This window comes from Mixophyes fleayi, chromosome 4, assembly GCF_038048845.1.
Source record: "Mixophyes fleayi isolate aMixFle1 chromosome 4, aMixFle1.hap1, whole genome shotgun sequence".
NCBI classification, from domain to species: Eukaryota; Metazoa; Chordata; class Amphibia; order Anura; family Limnodynastidae; genus Mixophyes; species Mixophyes fleayi.
Genome location: NC_134405.1, coordinates 301,585,079 through 301,609,055, shown reverse-complemented (window position 1 = coordinate 301,609,055; position 23,977 = coordinate 301,585,079). Strand labels below are relative to the sequence as shown.

At 40.7% G+C, this 23,977-nt stretch overlaps 1 protein-coding gene across 1 annotated transcript in view; it reads left to right on the top strand.

Annotated features, from left to right (window-relative positions):
• CD14 (CD14 molecule) overlaps positions 1–23,613 on the top strand; it is a 35,344-nt gene extending 11,731 nt beyond the window's left edge. The window contains exon 2 of the mRNA XM_075209900.1: positions 19,737–23,613. Coding sequence (XP_075066001.1) covers positions 19,739–21,148 — 1,410 coding nt within the window. The 5' untranslated portion in view covers positions 19,737–19,738 and the 3' untranslated portion in view covers positions 21,149–23,613. The remainder of the gene's footprint in view (positions 1–19,736) is intronic.
• The last annotated feature ends 364 nt before the right edge of the window (positions 23,614–23,977 follow it).

Sequence of the window (23,977 nt, the reverse complement as noted above, 5' to 3'; positions counted from 1 at the left end):
GGTACTTGTAACAACCGTGTTTATATGTGTGCCTGTGGGGCCAGGCCTCAGTCTCAATTCCCCCAGCCCTTATTTCTGTTGCTGATTCCTCTGCTCACAAAGGACTCTCCTTCAATACATAAATAATCAAGCACTATGAGACTATGAGCACCACGGTCACGTGCCTTTTTCTATGGGGAAATAGGTGGTGCGGGGAGAGACACAATGTCTTCTGGGAGTTGTGGTATTTTTTCATGTTTCTGTGATAATTGTCACAGCTTCAGAATACCAATGGGTTGGGGCAAAGGTGGTTCTAAAACATTCTTATAGTAACTCAAGCATTTTACCACAGTGTCTGATTTTTAGTGAGGAATATAGACCGTAAATTAGTATTTCCCCATTATCCTAATGCGAGATACAAGACACCAACTTATTGAATCCATTTAAACATGACTGCTAACATTTTAAATTTAGATCTCTAATAGTTATAGGAGGAATTGTTACCGTCCCTTTCAAATTAGGTTCCTTAAATTACTGAACTGCTGGCATTTTAGTGATTGTCAAGGTAGAAACAATGACATCCTGCTCCTTTCATCTTATTGCAGTGTCATAGATAGTAATGATCAGTAGTCCAGTTTACTATTGTGTTTAAGGTTATATGTAATGCATCTGTCTTTATCTATTTACCTTTACATTGTACCTTACATTTACCTTTTATATTGTAAAGTAGAGGTGCGGAGAGATACTTGATGTGTAACTACAAGGGCCAGCATGCTATACAGTTGCCTAAGAGCATTCCAAGGGTTACCTAGTTTAGAAAGTTCTAGGAATGAAGTGCAGCATAGTGTTTTTGTCATGAGCAATGCATGACATGACTCATAACCTGATCAGTGAATATAGCTATATAACTTAATTGTATTTGAAATGTGTATCTTATCCTAATCTGCATATAAGACTAGAGAATGTTCATGGGATCTGAATCATATGTGTACATAGATCCTATTAAGGACTGTGTATCATTGTTTGATACTGGAAATAAAATTTATGCCCATACTGCCAAATGATCACTCAATTTGTTGGCTGTAGAAATGTCTTATAAAATAATATTTGGGAGATATTTAGTTCCTTCTTGTATAGCACAGTTTGCCGATGCATAGTCTAACCTTCATTGTGATGGTTCATGTAGCATATTTCAAATCCCAACATTTATTCTGACAAAATCAAGACAAAGTAAGTCCAGCCCACGACTCTTGCAAACCATTCACCCAAAACACACCCTAATCCTGCCAACCACACCGACTTAAAAAAACCTCTTGACACATCCACGGTCACCCACAAGAATTCAGGGCCCCGACAAATTTTGATCTTGGGCCCACCTCTCCTTGATAGATGAGTTTATTTACTTCTTAAATTTCAAGGTTCCACGGTTTGTCATCCTGTATTGGCATTATTTATCATGTATCTTTTTTTGTTTGTTTGTTTGTTTTTCATATTTGAACGTTAATGATTTTCAAATATATACAAAAAAATTTTTTTTCCAATCCAACCTTCTAGGTTTTTCCGTTAATAAAATTACTGTCCCCACTTGCAAATTAGATACAAATCCTGAATTTAAAAAAAAAAATGTTACTTGATAAGTGATTCGCTGTGATTATGAGCTGCATGCAGATTTAAATCAGAGAGTTATTGTGGTTACTATGAAAGATTCAGAGTTCCCATTGGCAGAGAGAGAACCTTTGTAGTAAATCATGTGTAGTGTGTTACTGTGGTTGTATCCTTTGTATTGGTTATTCCCATTTACTGCAGGTCAGAAGATCAGATGTAGACTGTAGATTGCACTGTAACTTTTACTGTACTGTACTGCTCCTCCTCTGCCTCCCCTCTCTGCCTTGCCTTACACTGGCTCGCCTTCCCCTACAGAATTCTTTTCAAACTCCTCACCACCACATACAAGGCTCTCTCCCACTCTACTGCCCCATATATCGCTAACCTCCTCTCCATTCACACTCCTGCCCGCTCCCTGCACTAGGCAAACGACCGCCGCCTCTCCTCCACTCTTATCACCTCTTCCCACTCCAGAATCCAAGACTTTTCCCGTGCGGCCCCCCTTCACTGGAATGACCTCCCTCATTCCATCTGTCTCTCTCCTACTCTGTGCTCCTTCAAACGTGCACTCAAAACTAACCTCTTCCTCAAAGCCTACTAACCATCCACTTAACCCCCATCTCCTCCGCTCATTCTCCCTTCTCTCCCCCTTGCCTTAACTGGCTCCTCTTGTGCCTGGTCTGTTTACCCTCCCTTAGGATGTAAGCTCACACGAGCAGGGCCCTCTTCCCTCCTGTCTCCTCACCTATTCTTCTGCTCCTTCGTAGCCTGCCTGAAGTTTCTGAAGTATTGGTACTTTTTGTTTATTGTTCTGTATGGTTTCACCCTGTATAGTCTACTGTTTGTACTGTGTGCGGTGCTGCGGAAACCTTGTGGCGCCTAACAAATAAATGATAATAATAATAATAAAATAATAATACCGTAAGTGATGTTTTCAATTGAGAAATGAAATGATGCTCTGCACGCTGACAGCTGCATGTCACATTACTGGCATCATGACAATGTATTCATGATGCATGGGGCTCCAGGATTTCAGCAGCAGCATGGTTGAATTCTTCTTTGCCCAAAAAAGTTACAGTTAAATTATAGCCGTGGGCACTATCATGGGCTCCCCGATGTCTTCCCCTCCAATGGGTGGTCTGGCACATCCTCTTTTGTCGACTGACTTGCTGCAGTCTGGAAAGTTGGGAGGTATGATCAGGGCTGCCAAAAGGAATTTTGGGCTCCGGTACTGCAATTTTTTGTTGCCCCTTCCATAGCTGTCAAAGGGGGCCTGAACACACCAGTTTGGTGGCTCCTCCTACTACATAGGCAGGACGGGGCCCGGTACTTTGTAGCTGCACCCACTTACCCCCTTCTCGGTGCCCCTGAGTATGGTGTAGTCATAGAAGTGGTGCATGCTTCCAGTATTGGGTTTGGATATTTTGGACCCAGATTTAACAGATAACCGTTTCTGGGCCTGATTCATGAAGGCACATATCTGCCGATTCTGAGCATACAGTACGCACAATCACTGTGCGCATGCCCAGTACAGATATGGCCACGAAACAGAGAGACACGGACGTGTACGCAAGCAATGTTCATGCAATAGTGAGCACAAGAAGCACTTACTACAGCTTCCAACTTTGGGCAGTAAAGTGTACGGAGAAGGGGCGTTTTGCCATAATCAGTGTACAAAAGGGCCGTGCCAAACTCAAGCGCACACAGACATGGCCGCATCAAGCTGAATGGCCGTGTATGTAACTTGTGTTTCTGCTGTATCTCTTGCAGCAGCTCTGGGGCTAGTCTAAATCCTGATCAGTAATGATGACAGTTTCGTATGAATCCTGTAACATGAGTTTGCAATCATGAGCATCTGTAAAATGTATTTGTTCTGTATGTTCAGTAGACATTAACAACGTTCTAATAAATGTATTTCGAGGTAAAACAAAATCTTTTAAAAAAAACACTTCCCCCCACTGTTTTATCATTAATGCCTTTATTATTACCATGTGATATTCATTCTAGATATTTTTTTAATTTCCTGTGTGTTCTTTTGAGATTTTGTAATCAACATAGGTATTGGACGTATCCTGCAGTGTCTTGTCTAGTAGAGCACAGCAGAATTAAACAGCGCACGTATATTAAGATCCGTTCCCTGATGAATTCTGGAGTCCGTGACTCATGGGAGGGTATTCAATTGTTAGTTTTAACGCACTAAAACACAAAAAAACGAGTGCTCGAAACAACGTCATATTATACAGTAATTTTGCGCCCGTAAACAGTTAATACGGTAATTACTCGCTGCCAGCGGGCTGAATTTCAGCTCGCAGCTCAGGGAGCTGCGAGCTGAAATTCCGCGAGTAATTACCGTATTAACGGTAAGATTTTTCGAGCGTTCAATTGTTAGCGTTAACGCTAACAATTGAATACCCCCCATGGAGTGTGAGTTGCGCTCAGAATGCATGGCCTAATAAATCAATCCCTCTATCTTTTGTTAAAACAAAATGTGTTATCCCTTCAAGGCCTTCTATAATTCCTTCTTTAACATCTTTTGCATAAATAATTCAACCCACAACCTGTATGTCAGCTTGTTATTATTTTACCTTACTGGCCAGGAGAATGTCAGTGTTGTTAATATGGCAGAAATTAGAAAGAGATTTATACAAAAGGTGACAACCCTATATGCTGCTCATGATAAAGTTTATGTATAACAATGTGTTAATTTTGTGTGCGTTTTCCCCCAAAAAATTCCAATTCAAAATTTATTTCAGTTGTGCAACATTATACATCTCAACTAAACATTTTATTAGCCCACTTTTACAGTGTCATAAGAATGAATATATATTAAATTATTGATTTAAACAATTCAAAAAAATATAAGCCAATAAGTCCACACTTAGTCCCTGGTCGTTAAGGGGCAATGCAGATTGACTTGAAATTGTGCTTCCTCTGGTCCTGATCCAAGTATCGACATATTGTTTGTATGTATCACTGTAGGTGGTGGTAGAGGTGGAGGCTTGCACTAGGGAGGGATGTGGGGTACATTATATTTTAAGACCAAGAAAATCAGCACTCCAGGAGACTCTTATTTGAAAAAGTTAAAATGTATCTTGTTTATTTAATTTATGTGTTTAAAACACCAGAATGTTCTAGGATATTAAATATTAAGTGAATGTAATTAGTAAGAAATGCATCCTATACACAGACTATAAGAAGATATACTGGGTTGGGGGTCAGCAATAAAAAAATATACACATTTTTAAGAACATAAATGTCCATGATCATATGTGTAAAACCTGTCACTGCTTGTAAATTGTGGACAGTTGACAACTATGTAAAATGCCTAGAGGATATATGGTATTGGTGGCTGGTGTACTATGGTATAGGCTCACTATATCAACTGATAAATCAGGGGTTTCATGCGGTCTCTGGACTTACCTGCATGTCCAGCTGGTCAGCGTTGTTTGGGTGTCTGCTCCATGGTTTCTTCTTGGCTCTGGCCATATAATAAATCTATTTCTTTGCCTGGCTGGATTTTATTTGCATCATGCATGTGTAAATCAATAGTGTATTATCAAAAGAAGATATTGAAAAATAGTTACTGTGTGGAGTATTTTTAAGACAGTGACGATTATCAGATTGCTCTATAATTGTTAGGAACTCCCAAGTCAGTACAGTGAAACTCGGGAACTACTCAGAAGGCCAGGTGTTCGCTGGAGCCCCTAGTGGTGGGGACAGACTGGGCTGCGGGCCGACCGAGGGTCGAGTAGCGTATACTGACTTAAAGGAGTTTCCCAGAAGTGGAGTGATTGGTGGACTGTAGTATAAGAGAAATCCAAGGTCCAAAGGTCACAGGCACAGATGCAATATCCAAGGGCAAGCGAAGGGTCAAACTCACAGGCAGAGAAGCAAAATCCGAATTCCAGGCAAAAGGTCAAGGTCAGAAGAGAAGGGTCACAGGTCCAATAACAAGCAGGGGTCAAACACGGGTGGTCAAATCTAAGGTAGCAGGAACCTAAACGGATAGTACAAGCAGGCAGCAGGACTGAGGACAGAACGCTATAACCAGCAGTGAGGCTGCAGACCTCACTGCCTTAAATAGTACAGATGGCCAATCAGAACCCAGTTCAGAATGTGTCCTCAGCTGCAGTATAATGGATATGCAGAGCCTGCAGCCAATCATGTGTAGAGAGTGCCAGAAATAATGAAGCCAAAATCAGCCTTGATTGGCTGAACTTGAGAGACATGCAGGGCTGGCCCTACCTACACTTATGCGCACGCGCCCGGCTGTTTGACAGCTGGCCGGGCGCGGAGTCAGTGAGACTAAGGCGTCCCGGTTGTTGCCCAGGCAACCGGGACACAGAAACCGGAAGTGACACCCTGGTTGCCGTAGCAACGGCCGGGACATCACTAGGAGCAGCAGGAGAGTCGCGGCGGTGCCCGGAGCCGCCGCGACCACTAACAATAATAAATATATTTATACTTTGCTTAGATTATTAAAAGGATAATATTCACCTATTATTATTATTATTATTATTCTTTATTTATATGGCGCCACAAGGTGTCCGCAGCGCCGTACAATATACAGTACAGACAGAATACAAGGGTATGACAGTACAGAGTAGAACAAGTATCACCAAGACTTCAATATCTCCAAGCAAAGCAAATAGAGTGTTGTAGGAGAAGAAGAAATGGTATTGAGACAGAAGGGAAGAGGGCCCTGCTCAAAGGAGCTTACATACTAAGGGGAGGGGAGACGGACAGCAGGCACAAGGGGAGTCAGAGGGGTTCAAGTACAAGAGTAGACGGGAAAGTGGGAGGAGATGAGAACGATAAGGTTAAGTGGAAGGTTGAAAGGCCTTAAGGAACAGATGGGTTTTGAGAGCCAGCTTGAAGGAGCCAAGATTAGGGAACAGGTGGATGGAGGAAGGGAGGTTGTTCCAGTGAAGGGGGGCAGCACGGGAGAAGTCTCGGACTCTGGCATGGGATGAGGTGATCAGTACAGAGGAAAGGCGACGGTCATTGGCCGAACGCAGGGAACGGGCAGGAGTGCGGATGGAGAGGAGATTGGTTATATAAGGGGCAGTGGAGTGGGAGAGGGCCTTGTAGGTGACAGTGAGGAGTTTAAAGAGGATTCTGAAGGGGAAAGGTAGCCAGTGGAGGGCAAGGAGGAGAGGGGAGGCAGAGGAAGAGCGGCGTGAGAGAAAAATAAGTCTCGCAGCAGCGTTAAGTACAGAGCGTAGGGGGGCGAGATGGGAGTGGGGGAGGCCAATGAGGAGAAGGTTGCAGTAATCGAGACGGGAAATAATGAGAGCATGGATGATGGTTTTGGCAGCCTCCTGGGAGAGGAAGGGCTGCAATCAGAAACTGTGTTTACCTGTGCAAATGAAAACTCCCCCTTCTCGATGTATAGCGTGGAGCATTCCACCCCAACCCCATATTATGCCTCACAGTAGTGCCCCCAATTCATATTATACCACACAGTAGTGCCACCAGTTCATATTATGCCACACTGTAGTGCCCCCAATTCATATTATACCACACATGGTACCCCAGTTCATATTATGCCTCACAGTAGTCAAACATTTTTAAATTACATTTTTCTCACCTTCTGGGTAAGACAAAAGCATCAGCTGCCAATACACTATTCTTACAGACAGTCCCACGAGATGATGCTGATTTCATCATGCAAGCTCTGTGTTAGGACGACCAGATGCAAATTTAAACAAAAAAAACAGAAGCCGGACATTGCACAAGAACACCACTGACTCGATCGCAACCTCCCCAAGTTCCCCCAAAAATTAAAAGCGCAGAAAAATGAATAAATTAAAAGGGATCCAATGCAGGCCTTCTCCCCAATAATTAGTACTTGCTGTCTCTCGGTACCCCTGGAGGTAATAATGTATAATCAGAGTATAGATCATACTGTATATAAAGGAGGAATAATGTTGTAATCAGGGATATTAGAGGCCATGTTCCTGTGTGTGATCTGCGGGCGGGATCCGGGAATCTCTCTCCTCCCCTGGATCCTCCCATCCTGTTATGTGGGTCCCCAGGACCTGGCCTCGGGATGCACCCTCTCTCTGCCCACCAGGTTACATGTCTGTCATTCCACAGGACCCTCAGCATAATTCCACCATGAACAACAGTTGGGAGTTAATTACTTGTATCACAGAGCAATTACTGTCCTATGTGTCACTGGGTGGGACATATATACAACTCTTCATGTTAGTGACAAATGAGAAACTATTGTGATTGTCCCTCAGTATGTCTAGTGTAAGTGCTAGGCAGAGCAGCTATTGATTTCCATCTGATGTAATAACAAAATTTCCATGATTTTCTACTGATTTTGGGGGATACGATAAGAAAATGTCTACAAGCCCAGGTTTTATATATAATTAGGCTTCCTTGAACTTTGTGATAGTTTAAACGTGGCAAATCTCAAATATCCCCCCTATAATGTTTCTATGGTTTCTGCTGACAGTAGCTTTGGCCACGGTAGTAGTACTAGCATTTCACAACCCTTTAGACTTTACCTAGGTGTGCTAAAGGCTGGGAACACCTTGCAAGCCGAGCACTCGGCCAGCAAGTACAAGCCCCGTCCCTGCCTGATCACTGGCTTCCAGCCCCCCCTTTCTGCACACGGCAGCCACCGGCACCCTCCCACCCCAACCCCTGGAGACAGCATTGTAAAAAAAAAAGTGGGAAAATTATGAATAAAAAAAAAATAATGGCACTGGTCTGTAATACGGGCCCCAGGCCCCCTGGCATGCCCGGGTAATTAGTACTCGCTCCCCCTTCCCTTTTGGCACCCCGACTCTCCTGTACTCGACTGGCACAGTGCCCAAATTGTTTTGAGGCCCTAACTGCCATTCTCGCTGTTTACAAAGGGTAGTACTTCCTTTAAAACTGCCTGTTTCTTCTACAGAATTGGACCTATTTCTTCTTCCTCCTATTTTTTGCTGTGTTTACCAAACCATTAGCTACTGAGTTTCCCCCTCATCAGATCTGGGATTGTGGCATTGATTTCCTGAGCAAAATCCCTTCCCGTGGATGGGTATACCCCTTGTCCATTCCATAAAGAACCCCACTGACAACTCTTAATATTAGCGTAAACAATGCATTTACATCTATACTATACTATACTATATCAACATTTATTTATATAACACTAGCAAATTCCGTAGCACTTTACAATTGGGAACAAACACAGTATAAAACAATACTTGATAATACACACAGACAGAGTTTAGAGGACCCTGGTTGTAAGTTTACAATCTATAGGACAAAGGGAGTTAGATACATGAGGTTAAGTGCTTCATATTGCATATTGGTCCAGCCAGAATGCAAAGGTAAAAAAGTGCTTAGTGGACTATATGATCAAGTCACACAGCAATGTTGGTCAAAGGGTTGATATCTTGTGTTAACTGTGTAAAGGGTGGTAATAGGGTAACCTAGGAAGGTTAAGAGGGTGATTGAGGAATTTTATAAGCTTGCCTGAAGAGCTGGGTTTTCAGATAATGCTTGAAGGTTTGAAGCCTAGAGAAAAGTCTTATTGTGTGAGGGAGGGAACAGGAGCATGTAATAAGAGTGGATAAGTGACGCAGATCTTGTGCAGAACGGAGGTGTGTAGTTGGATGAGAAGATGTATGTTGGTGCAGCTTTGTTGATGACCTTGTATGTTGTTAGAACTATTTTTTATTGGATTCAGTGAGAAATAGGCAACAAATGTAGAGACTGACAGAGCGGCTCAACAGAGGTAGAATAATTTGCATGGACAATACAGTATAGCAATTACTGATGATAGTGGATGCCAAGTAGGCTTAACATTTATTTTTCATCATGCCCAGCACCCTGCTCTTATCACAATGTCCATATGTCTACTATAAAGAAAAGACTGAAGAAAAAGTGGTGTATGTGAAAGGATCCCAAGGGGGAACCTTAAAGTAATTGGTGCTAAAGAAGGTACTAAATGGAAAGGTTCACATGCATTTTTCGACAAAATCAGTGAATGTGGGCCCAGTCTGTGAATAGAGACGGAAAAGTATACTTTTTGTGTATGTGATTTGTTTAAAGATAAATAATCTGAAGTGTGGCCATTTTACTATACAAAAGCCTACACTACACAGTAGGAGACATCACAATAGACCTTGAGGGGTGTTTTATTATTCTGGAGATTACCGTTATGCATACAAAATATACTTTGGTCAATATTTATGCACAAACGATCCAGGATTTTTTAACAATATTTCCCAACTATCAGGCGCCGTCCCCGCACTGTCAGGAAGTGCCGGGGACGGGTGCCTTTCTGTCTAACTCGATCGCATCCGCCAGCGCATGCATGGGCTCTCAGCATCCTAGTTGCTAGGCAACAGGACGCTCTGCTCTGCTTCCTGTCAGCTGATTCTGACCGCCGATCCCGCTTCCACCAATGAGAGACTAACTCTCTTTATTTAAAGGAGGCTTTGGCGCCATTCTGGTGCCAGAGTATCAAGGTAATCCTTTGCTCCATCACTTCGACTGCATTCCTGCATCCTGATCGTCTTTTGGCTTTTGACCCGGCTTTCCTACTCTGCCCCTGCAATCTCCTCCTGGTATATTTTGGATCTCCTGGTTTAACCTTGGTACTTCCTGACTCTGTCTCTGCCTGCTCCTCCAGTACTTATCTTCCTGCACGGTTCTGACCCAGATAATCCGACTTTGCTTCACCTCTCCACCTCTCTGGTGGCTACATGGGAGGGCCGCAACCTGCGTGTCTCTGCCGCAAATTCCAAACCTCCTTGCAGGGGTCCCTGGTGAAGACCAGGAATACGTTTAGACTCTGCGCCATCTGGACTAGCTGTGCCAATACTAGAGGGTGGGTCTATTCTCACAGCTAGCGTGACACAAAATTCTTGCTTGTAGAGTGATTACACTCTTACAATCTGTAATGGTGAGGATTTCAACACAGTGGATGAACTTCTGCTGGACAGCCTGCTCAGAATCCACATTCCCAAGTGTGGAAACCAATTCACATTATAAAAAACGAATCACCAACTTACTGATCTATGACGATTAATCAACCCGACTGACAGATCATTTTCCTTCCACTCAACTGTGCATACTAACTATCAAGGATTTATTATTTCTTCATTGAGCAGAAACCGTTTTACAAATTCATACCACAGAACTTCATGACTCTGACCATGTCCCTTGTGGCAGAAGCAGCGGGGAAATTGTTGAGGGCAGATATGTATTTCCCAGATTTCTTTCTTATGTGTTTTAAAACCCCAGGGAGCGTGTGTATGGTTGGAAAGTAAGTTTCCATACAGCAGCCATGCTACAGTCAGTCGGGGTACAAGTCCCTGGAGTTGTGAATGGAGAGCTGATGGCGGGCTCCATTCATAAGGTCCATTTTGGGTATTATAACCTGCCAGTCAGTTGCTGACTAATCAGGATTTGTATCTATAAGGTGCTGTTAAAAAGCTGTTTCCTCATTCTCTCACTACCTGGGGAACAGGTCAGAAACCTGCTGAGTGACACTGCAATTTGTTACCAATTTTTTTTTGTATGTGTGGGAAATTAGGTCCTTTCACATTAGAGATGAAACTTTTTATTTTATTGTGTTAGTTAGAGTCAGACAGGCTGGGATTTATGTTCTGTTTTGTTTATTTTTATGCTGCAAAATAAAACTAGCTGTGACTACTTATTCTGAGGCACTGGACTAGTGTGCTTTACTTGACTGCTGCATGTAAAGTGCAGCCATTTACCCCAGGAGACGGCACCCCTAACCTGTATCAGATTCACCTTGGTGTTTTCCATCTTTCAACCTGTGGTGATTTTAAGTTCTTTTTGAATGTGCAATGGATGGATTTCATCAATGAGAATATCGACCACAGGACTTTTCTGGGCGACGTCAAAGGCGGTCATGGGGGATCATATCATAAACTATGTCTCAAAACAAAAAATAGAATCCAAGGCCAGATATCGGGATCTGCAAATTGTATATTGACCAACCTGGTGAAGAATTCCTGAAAACATATAAACAATGCAGATGCTTGCTGTACAAGCAAAACAAAATTAAGATTTCTTAAAATACAAATTTTATAGGTGGGGGAATAAAACAGGTACACTGCTGGCCAAAATGTCAGAGGCAGCTAGACCGAAAAATTTTATATCAGGATCAAAGACCTTACCTCCCATAGCCTTAGCACAAGGTCCAAAGATATGACACATTTTGAACTATACTATATATGAAGATCACCCAATAGACGAGTATCGCTCTAAATGAAACCAATCTTTTCAAATTTAACTTTAGCTCAACAGGAATTTTTGGGCAAAGATATTACATTGAAGGAAGTCGCTCAGTCAGTCTCAAGTTTAAAATGGTGCAAAATCCCCGGGTCGAGTGGTCTCACAGGAGACTACATTCTGCAGTATAACATAACTCCTGCTAGAACTATATCAAACAACCCACAAAGACCACCCCCTATTTCCCTTCTTCATTGAGGTGCACACAATTTTACTCTTATTTGTCCAAAACCCTTCTTAATCTAGACATGAAGACTCTAACAATGATTGTTGCCAGCAGACTACAGTCTATGCTACCTTGTCTGCTTTCAGATGACCAGTTGGGAATTGTAACAGGTATTCAGAGAAAGCGTTAAAGGCTGAAGTAGCGGTGGTAGTATCTGTAAATGCAAATAAAGCCTCTAATACAGTCTTGTTATCCCACATGTTTAAAATTCTTAGCCTTTTGCAATTTGATTCAGTATTTTTCTTAAGCCCCCATACTTCTTTATTCATTAATAATATCAAAGGTGAGGAAATAACCATGATCAGAGGGATGAGGCAAGGCATCCCTTATCACCCCTTCTATTTAATTTAATGATTGACCCACTCTTTAGAATTCTTCAATTATGGACCACTTGTTTGAGACATTATGGTAGAATGGCAAGAAATAAAACTTTCAGCATTTACAGACAGTTTCGTCCTTTGCATTGCCAATCCCTCCTCATCATTGGTCATCATGAATAAAATCTCACAGTTTGGGTCCATAAAGTTGATGGCTATGCTCCTAATTCCTCACAAAACCTGTCTCTCAAGGGATCATGACCTCAGTCTACAATGGGCAAGAGTTAAGTGGAGGGGCTGCAACAATCGTGTCGCACATGCACTCCCCCACCGCAACCCAGAATCTGTTTACCACCTGACACTTCCACAACATGTGCCAAAATGTGCTCACAATGGTAGCACCTTTCAGGTAATTCGAGTTATTTCTGCTTCCCAGTTTAAATAGGTAAACCGGCATGTGATCTACCTTATGAAGTATATATACATGTATTTGGTGGAACCGTAAGCACGATGTTGCATCTCTTATACTTTTAAGGCTCTAGTTCCATTCCTTATCAGTTCCTTATCATTCCTTACGCGGTCGCCCCTACCCACTCCGTCCACCCCCGCTGCTCCAAACCCCAACCCTGGCACTCCAAATATACCCGCTTCCTCCAAAAATGCTCCCGTACTGCCAAACGTCACTGGAGAAAATCCCACTCCCTGGCTGACTTCCTCCACTTTAAATTCATTCTTTCATCCTACAGCTCTGCCCTCTCATTCGCTAAACAATCTTTCTTTAAATCCCTCATCTCTTCCCAGTCCTCTAACCCCTGCCGCCTCTTCGCCACCTTCAGCACTCTCCTGGCCCCCTCCCCCCCCTCCCTTAACCTTGCCAAAACTGAGCTCATAGTTTTTCCTCCCTCTCATACCTCATCCCCTTTTGACCTCTCCATCACTGTCGACAACACCTCTATCTCCCCTGTCCCCCAACTTCGCTGCCTTGGTGTCATCCTTGACTCCTCTCTCTCCTTTGGCCCCCACATCCTCTCTCTTGCTAAATCCTGCCGCTTCCAGCTGCGTAACATTGCTCGCATCCGGCCCTTCTTCTCCCAAGATGCCACCAAATGCCTTATCCACTCTCTGATCATCTCCCGCCTGGACTACTGCAACCTCCTCCTCACTGCCTCCCCCACTCTCATCTTGATCCCCTGCGATCTGTTCTTAACGCTGCCGCTCCTCTTCTGTCTCCCCCCTCTACCTAGCCCTTCACTGGCTCCCATTCCCCTTCAGAATCCTCTTTAAGCTCGTCACACTCACCTACAAGGCACTGCACCCTACATCTCCACCCTCTCTCTATTCATGCTCCATCCCGCCCTCACCATTCTGCCTCTGACCATCGCCTCTCTTCCCCCCTTATAACCTCCTCCCGCACGCGTATCCAATACTTCACCCATGCTGCCCCCCTCCACTGGAACAAGCTCCCTCCCTCCATCAGAACTTCCCCTAATCTGTCCAGTTTCAAACGGGCCCTAAAAACCCACTTTTTTCTTAAAGCCTTTCTGTCTCCCACTTAACTTCCTACCTTATCTTCTGCCTCCGTCCCCCTACTCTCCCTCTCTCCCCTGCGTCTCTCTGTCTGTCCACCCCTCCCCTTAGATTGTACGCTCCTCTGAGCAGGGCCATCTCTCCTCCTGTTTCCACCACTTCTAACTCTGCTCTCCAGCTACTTAGCCCTCCTCCTCGAGGGTCCTCCACCCCACGTCCACTCTCGCTCCCTCCTCCCCCTGGGGGTCTCCCTGTCTTCCGCGCCCTCCTTCTTGGGCACCGTCGTTTGCGGATCCTCCCTCCCCCTTCCCCGCCCTCTCTTGCTGTGCATTGAGCTTACTGAGTTGCTGTGCTTACTGTTTACTGTACTGTGCTGTCTCCCATTGTATTGGAATATGTCTCTGTACGGCGCTGCGGACGCCTTGTGGCGCCTTGTAAATAAAAATTAATAATAATAATAATAATAATAATATCAGAGATACGGGCCCAAGTTACCCTCTCATCTGGATTTAAGATACTGTAGTCCATCTGAAGCTAAGTGAAAATTAATGTTAGAATACAAAGTGGATATTAAGTTCCTATTACCCACAGATAGCAATAGTGTCTTAAGGGGGAGACAGAGATTAGCAGTGGGGAGTCGCTGAATAGAGAGTTAACGGCATGTCTTAGTTGCAAGTAATGGTAAAAAGCGGCATTGGGAAGATCATCCTTTTTACATCAACATGACCGTTATATGCCTCAAGTAATTAAAGATAATTCATTACTATGGAACACAAGAAGGGTATGGCATGTGTTGTGACAAGTTATGTCCAAATGCACAAATCAGTATTTCTCACATTAATCCAGAATTTCAAAATGGCATAGCAGTCTGTCCCTTTACCATATTGAAAATTAGGGAGATAAGCTCAATCTTGCAGTTTATGAATAAAACAGAAAACAAACATTATCCTTTCAGGGAGTTGTATGAAAAAAATGAAATATGGACATCTCCTATAGCATTTTTACAAGTGCAATATTAGGTCAGTAATGTTGTTAGGGTGTTTTATGAGACTGGCAAAAACCCAATTGATCAGCGCTTCCAATAAATGCCACCTAAGCGTAAAGCTATATCTATACATTATAATGCACCTACAGGAGGTAATCGCTTATGACGTTCACACAGATCTACAATACCAAAATGCTTGTTTTCCATATTTATCAAATAAAATCTTACTTTAGATATTAATTGATGTTCCTGAACATATCTCATAATGTGCTCCCACATAAACATTTACAATGGCCTTATTGTCTAACTGTCTTTACTGTGATGCCCTTTAGCAGATCTCATTTACAGTCTATGGGAATGTCCAATAATTAGAAGCTTCTGGTTATTAATCAAACAATACTTACTTGAAGAATTATGTACCCTTTAACCCAGAATGGGCATTTTGGGGATACTTCTTCATGGACAAAGAATCTCAAGGCCCGGACAACGCCCGTTACTAGTGATAAGCGTCCCTGCTAAAAAGACAATTTTCCATCTTTGGCTCCACAGAGATTGTCCTTCTATAACCCTACTTTAAGGCAAAACAAACCTTTATATTCAGAATAGATTGGATGGGGGCTACTATGCAAGAGGAGACAAAAGTTGAAACATGGGAGAGTTATGTTAAGTCCCACCGAGGAACACATTGTGAAGTGTTTCCAACATACTAGCTGGTATGAACCAGGAAAAGTGGGGAATGACCCACAAGTTCAATTGTAAGCAAGCGTACTTAGTTTTATATACTTCTGATAGCTTGGTGACAACTGATAGACAGTTAGTGGGGGACTTACACGGTCGCATTATACAAGTTTTATAAAATGCTGAATAACAAGAACATGTATATTTGTCCGTACATTGTACTAGTCCGATTTTATATAGGGAGTGAGGATTATGTACGTCTAACCTGTAGTTTAACTTCTATTGCAATATTGCACAGTACGTTAATAAAAGTAATTAAAAAAAAAAAAAGTTAATTTTCTTGCCACAATGCATGAGGGTGGACACTAGCACTCGGTGATCATAGATCGCAGATTGAATCTATAACTTTGTGATCTTATTATCCATCTGTCTGTGCATAAATACTCACTGAATAGGCCACTCCCACTTGCAGCATTATATAATATTAATAAAAAATGCATTTTAATGGACTACCTCATATAAGCAACGTGTTCTCTTTTGTACACCAGATAAATAAAATTCCACAGTAGTCCCCTCCTTTACACTGACTCAGTCCCGTCCTCTCTTACGTCCCCCCTTCTTCTTAACTAGTGTGTTGTTGAAACAAATTCTTGCCTGCAGTTGGCATGAGACAACAAATAGTGACAGCAAGAAGCCATCTACCCCTTTCTTTGTGGTCCAGTATATTTGTGTCTCTTTTCATTCTGTAAAATCTTTATCTTTTCTTCACCTTTAATCATTGGTCAGTTTCTTCTTTCTATAATTGTCTAAAATACTACAATTAATAGTTTAAAAGTAGCCAACCCAGCTGTCCAGAAATAACATAAAAACCTGCATCTGTAAGTGTTAGCCCTGCCTTAAGCAAAACTCATTTTCTTGGATTTGACAAATACACTGCAGGCTTAGAACGATTCCTGCAATGTTGTTATGTAGTAAGAAATTCTCAAAAGGAAGTCTGTCTTCACTGTTATTTTTACCAGCACCTTTTTTTTTCCTTTGCTAAACTTTTATGGGAAGGCGGAGAGACAGAAAATTAACTGGCTTCCTTTCAGAAGCAAAACGCAGGGAAATGGAAATGAAGAGAATTTGACAACACAACCAGAATCTTTATGTCTTTGACTGAAAAGTAAGTTACGCTGTCCTACTCCTTTATACGAAAGTGCATTTTTCTATGGTCTTTGTTTCTCTGGATTCTAAATATTTAACTCATCTTGTTTGTTTACTTACAGGGAAAACTATTTTAATATCTACTTTCCATTCACTTGTAAACAGATCATTTTTTTGTTTTAATCAATAGAGCATCTATCTATCTAAACTGTAGTTAGGCAGATATTTATGTTTGCTGCTTTATATAGTAATTTTAGAAAAACACAGTAAATAGCATTGCATTGTATTATTCTGTAATTTGGAGCTCCAAGACTAAAATACAATAAATTGCTTTTAAAAATGGCCACTATCTTTCCCCACAGTACCCCTAAACATTCCCTTTTTAATTAAACTATGTAGCAGTGCTCCTCACAGTGACAGTAGGAAGAGGTACTTAGAGTAGGCACTTGGTGATCAGAAATACCTGTGTGTATGACATCATTACATCACAGGAACAATGAATTCAGGAAGCTTCTAGGGCTGTCTCCTGCTCCGGAGCTTGAAGAAAACATTGAAGTGGTCATGACAGATGCCACACACATGTGCATGTACGAGTACACAATTGCAAATGTCACAATACTAGGGAAAGATCCAAGAAAGTTTGAGCCACTTCTTTGTGCAAAACAAATATTTACAGAACAAATGATGCCTAAGGATTTCTGCCTCATAGCGCTGAGCCATAGGTTGGATTCCAACCAGTGCCCTTCTGTCTGGAGTTTGAATTTTCACCCCCCGTGTTTTTGTGGCTTTCGTCCCAGAGTGCAAAAACCTGCTGGTAGGTTAATTGGCTCCTGACCAAAATTGACTCTAGCATGTGCATGTGTGTGCTTCAATGGGGCAGGGACTGGTATAAATGATTACATATTCTCTGTACAGCACTGCTTAATATGGGGGTTCTATATAAATAAACAACAATAATAATAAATAAATAAAAGATGACCTGAAAAAATTATGTGACCATCAGAAGAGGTAAGGAGTCTGGCAGGATCATCTGAATAAATGCTAAGTATTATTGAAACCAAGCAAGTTTTTCAAGTTACCCTTGCCAACGGAACAGTTTAGTTTTCAGTGCATGGAAATTTGAGCAATAACTTGAGCTGAGAGAATGATCTCAGTGTCATGATTTTACTGTGATACTCATTGAACCAATGTTTCCCAAATTCAGTTCTCAGGGAACCCTAACGGTGGATGATTTCCATATCTCCTTGTTAGAGCACAGGTGTAGTCATTACTGACTGACACATTGTAACAGATACACAGGAGCTATAATTATTTCATTTGTGACCTGGAAAACCTGCACTGTTAGATGTGGGAAACACTGCATAGAATCACATCATACTCTGCACACTTTCACAATTATACAATAACAACTACCATGTATATTTTTATGTCTAACACCACTAGTAGATTCAGCTCCTTTTCCAGGGACTCTGCTGGTTCGTTATATAATGTTTTACAGATAAATCACAGATAATGGGAATGGTGAAACATAGGACACATCATAAGAATGGAGACACAAGGAAACACCACAGAAAATACACACAAACGAGGGAGATAGTTATATATCAACACAAAAGGACACATCAAATACAGTCAACGGGCCTGGTTCATTAATGAAAGTAAGGCAAAATAATGAGTACGTTTTCTGGACAAAACCATGTTACAATGCAAGGGGTGCAAATTAGTTTATTATTTTGCACATAGGGAAAATACTGGCTGTTTTTTCATGAAGCACACAAAGACTTGATAGCTTTAGTTTTACACTGGTATTTTAAGTTGATCTAGGACATGCCCTACCCCAATTATAAATCTGTCCCCACATTTTAACTTTATCTCCCCCTCCAATGCAACATGGTTTTGCCAGTGTGAAAAGTTACTCATTTTTTTGCTTTACTTAATGAATCAGGCCCAATATGTATTTTAAAAAAACACAATCACCACAAAGACCTAATAGTGAAACAATACACAAGAATTGAAGGCAAATTATTCCAGACATAAGTTACAGAGAGAAGATATGACACAGTACAAGATACAAGAAGACCAAGAAGTGATTCCATTGATACAAATAACAAGACAAGGGATTGTTATTCTCAGCAATTATATTTTGAAACCATCTGAAATGAATGCATTGAAAACAGATCTGAGGTTTTCCTCTACAAATTATTGAAAGTAAATTAAAGTGGCATTAACAGGTCTATGCACCAATTATGTTTGAAAAAACAATATTTAAAGAAGCTAAAACTCATTCTAATGATGCCTCCTAAATTGTCAACATATAACTTTCCAAAACTCAGTTACATTAGAACAAAGACAAACTGAAAAAAAAACCCATCATAATTTAACTAAAATGGAAATGAATGTCATGATAATAAGAAAATAACTTGACCAGAGGAAGAACATGGAACAGTTGTAATTTTGAAACAAAAGAATTATGTGAAGTAATATTGAAATTAGAAGAATTTACCTATCGAAAATTAGGTTATGATCCATCTATGGAATATGATAATGATTTAGAGATGGTCTTAATCATGGAAAGGGAACAGGAAATATTAAAGATGAATTTGAATAATTGTATAGTATGAACCTGAGCATTCCCTATATAAGTTTATACATAAAGTTCATACAACATTGAACATTGACTAACAGCAACAGAAACTGGATGAATTAAAATTGCTCCAAATTCATATGGGTGAGAATTGCTGTATTACTTGCTGAGATGCAATACAATACAACATACAGTGCCACCTAGTGTCCCAATTATTCTAAAAACTAGCCTAGAATGATCAAGCTGACTTCAAGATGAAATAAGTTTCTGTTGGCATTGTGTTATTAATACTATAAACAAGAGACATACAAACATTGCTTCTATATTACGTTTTTCATATGTTTCAGCATAAAATAAGTTTTAATTATAACACATCTTAAAATGTTAATGTTATTTTTATGTTGCTTTTAACTCCAGATATGAAAATGAAGATCAGCCAATCTTTTGTTATTCTTCTTCTGTTTGTTCAGAAGATGACAAAGGCCGATGGGGATTGTTTGTACAATATGCACCTTAAACAATGTTCCTGCTCACATCTTGACCTTGCCAATATCATGCGTATCATTTCATGCATTCAGGCTTCCAGTTTTGAATTTAACGGAGGAAGTTTCATTAACACAGAAGATTTTATGACATTCAATATAGAGATGGAGCAGGTTCTGGGCATGGTCCGTGTTCCAGTGACCAAGATAACTTTTGTAAACCTAGTGTTGTCTGAGGAATTTTTGTCTATATTTATAAACTGGGTGTACAAGATTCCAATCAAACTCCTTGCATTTGAAAACACGACCTTTGTCGGCAAACCCATCAGGTCTAACATGAGTGGATTACCTCCTCGTATATCATCTCTACAGTTCATCCGTGTGTCTTCACACCCATTAATCCCGAGAGATTCTGCCTTCAGTGAGTTTCCCAACTGGATGTCTAACCTGGAGGAATTAACTGTGATGAGGTCTCAATTAAGGAATATTCCCTGTAACGTCAGTCTTCATTTTCAAGCTTTGTCATCTCTCGACCTATCGGAGAACCTTCTTCAAGATGAGACCATCACCTCTTCATTTTGTAATGGTTCTTTTCCCAGTCTCAAAATGTTAAAACTCAGAAACAACAATTTGGTTAACTATGAAGCAGTGTGCCAAACGTTCAGCAATTACTATCTATTGATACACTTAGATTTAAGTCAGAATAGTTTCTTTAACATGTCCAACTCTTCATGTGTATGGCAGCCATCTTTAAGTCACTTAAATCTATCTTACACAGGTTTGGAACACGTGAATAGCAATCTGCCACAAAATTGTGAAGTGTTAGATTTAAGCCATAACAAGATTGAATTTCTAAATATATCATTGCACAAACTGAAAGAGCTTTATTTGTCTTACAATATGTTCTCGACTCTTTCCACAATGGGCAATCTCCCTCTTCTACAGGTCCTAGCTGTAGATGGGAATCCAATTAAGACACTGCAAAGAGGTCAGTTACAATACTTTAAACATCTGAACAGTTTTAAAGGTGATAACATTCCATACACATGTTCTTGTTCTTTTGTACATGAGATTAAGGAAATCGCAGAAACTGGTTTAACAATTCAGCAGTGGCCAGATGGATACATATGCGACTCTCCTATTTTGGTTAAGGGTAAGTTGGTTAATGATGTCAATCATTCATTCTTTGAGTGCCACACATCTCTCTTGACTGTCGTGGTATGCATTGTAATATTATTACTATGTGTAGCCATAATAATTTGCTTTGTTAAGATTCAACGGAGCAGTAAAACAAGATCGCAACAGATACAGACGGGAAATTCGAATAGCGTGCATTTTCAATCATGAGGATGCAGAGGTAGAATGCGTACATCTAAAGACTGGGCCTGATTCAATAAGGAAAGTAAGGCAAAAAATGAGTTTGCTCTTGGACAAAAGCATGTTACAATGCTAGGGGTGCAAATAATTTTATTATTTTGCACACAAGAAAAAAATACTGGCTGTTTTTTCATGCAGGACACATACTTGATAGATATGTTTTTACACTGACATTTGAAGTTGATCTAAGACATATCCTACCCCAATTATAAATCTGTCCCCACATTTTAAATTTATCTCCCCCTCCAATGCAACATGGTTTTGTGCATGTGAAAAGTTACTCATTTTTTTGCTTTACTTTCCTTAATGAATCAGGCCCAGTGTGTTAGGTATCAACATGGAAATGTATCTTTTTTTCAGACATGAAATGGGTGTTATTTAATAAAATAGGTGTAAAAGATCCAATCTGTAATAGCTCATATCATACAAGTAACATTTCCATTCATTGATCTAACTTGCTTTAGACTAATCAAATATAGTTGCTGATTGACTTCTATGAACTGGTCATTTGCACTTATTCTTGGATTGTATTATTTCTGATAAAATCATAAGAGAGGAGACAACTGCTCATGGACAGCTGTTCTGGTGAACATCAGTATATCCTTTAGTGATACATTTATGAAGGGCTGTGTTTACCACATTGGCATCCTAGGTCCATGTCTATAGCCACACTCTTCATGGAGCAGTATAGCATTTTTTTTTTTTAAAACATGTTTTTATTAGTCAGATTTCACTTGAGGCATATAAATAAAAAAAGGCATAAGGGGTATACAGCACAAATTAACAATCAGCATTTTTTAATGTCCAGTCCTAACAGTATAATTTGGGCAGTTGATAGTATGGATAAATATTTACTTTATCAAAACAGAGGTCATTACAAAACCATCACATGAATATATTGAAGGATGACCAATATGAATCCTGTCTAATTTTTGTGCTCCCGTCTTTATTGGACATACCTAAAACATACATTTAATATGATTAAAGGGGGGGGGGGGGTCCAGGTGGCCCAGTGACACAGTCCAAAGTAGCCCACTAGGGGACCGGCCCGGGGGCAGATGTCCCCCTGACCTCCAGCCCATCCTGCCCCTGGGGGAGGAGGGGGTTTGTCGGGAGGACCTCCAATGTGCAAAGGATGGGAATCTCTCTGCTTTTGATTGTAGCTTACACATATTTTTACATTACTAATTAAAGATGAGCAACAACGTGCCGCTTTCCAACTCCAAATCTGTCCTTACCCTCTGGATCAAAATGTAAGTAAGAGGAACAAAGACAAATTAATCAATCAGTGCCGTACTCTGCGCATCAGCGCATAAATTCCAGACAGAGACTCAGTTACTGGTTGAGGCGGTTGCTGCCTTCGAAAGCGAGTGATAAGCTATACTGTGACTGCAGTTATTTCCACCTTACTTTGGATGCAATGAATCCTGCACTTGTTCTTAGCACTTAATTTCCAATTGCAGTAACATGTTCTGAAGTAACTAACTGATGTATAAAAACCCTTTAGTTCAGGTGAAATGTGTCATGTGAGTTTGGAAAGGTTGAGAAGTTACGTTTTGATCATGGGTGTTCCATTTATTGACACAACTTCCATTATTAATTTTTCTGTGTACATATATAATACAACTTGTCCACCATGTTGTGAATCCCTTTTGCTCACTATTATGGATTATCGCTCCTTCAATACTATCGATAATATGCCTCCTATCCATGAATATTTCTATAATTATCTGTTCCATTCTGTCATTGTTTCCATTTTTTAAAGGTGCCCATACACGCAGCAATTTTGACAGTCAATAAGGCCGTTTTAGATCTGATTGGATGCAACTCACAGCATGTGACCTTAAAGACTGTCAGACGATGACCGCTGTCTCGTACCAATGCCAAACAGATGGTTTTGTCTACTTTGGCCACATATATGTGAGGCCAGATTGGACATAGGTGTGGCTGCTTGGCACTATGGTTCAGCAGCCGGATCGGCCTGTGACTGGGTATCTTTAAAGTCTACCATTTGTCTCCTCACAATTGTGTCTGAGCCAATATTTCTAAGAATGCACCATATCAATTAACTAGGAAGCAGTAACTTTCATATCTAATTCAGCATTTTGAGTATTATGTGCCCACTGTTGGTAATAAACACCACTGTTGCCTCTGTGCCATGTAGACTGTACATTTTTTGCTTTTGTTATATGCCATATTTTTTATTTGAATTGTATTATAGTTTTTACTCTGGATATCTCAAATAAATGAATTATTGTCAGGTTTTAACAAAATGCATTTAAAAAATGTTTGCGTTTTATTTTCAATAGCTGTATTATTGTTTGCTTGCTTATAAAAATAGTATATATTTGTCAAGGAATGTTGTGTAATGCCTTATTGTTCCTTATTACCAATTCACACCAGAAAAAAATGTCTGAAGATTAAAAGTTATCTTATGATTCTCTTGCTAGTACTCCTGTCTGTACAGGTACCATTGCCCCCACATTTAGCTCTGGGTCTGGGTGGAAAACCCCAGTTGCTTCTCCTGATAACTTCTAGCAGTGAAGGCACGTTACCAAGTATTGAATGTCTAGATGTAGATGTAGCCAATAAGGAGAGCAAAGCATAAAAAAGGAGTAACTTTGCATCTGGGCAAAACCATGTTGCATTGGAGGGGGAGGTCAATTTAAAATGTGGAGACATAGTTATAGTTGGGGTTGGGCATGTCCTAGATCAACTTTAAATTTCAGTGTAAAAATAAAGCTATCAAGTATTTGTGTGCTAGATGAAAAACAGCCAGTATTTAACTTATGTGCAAAT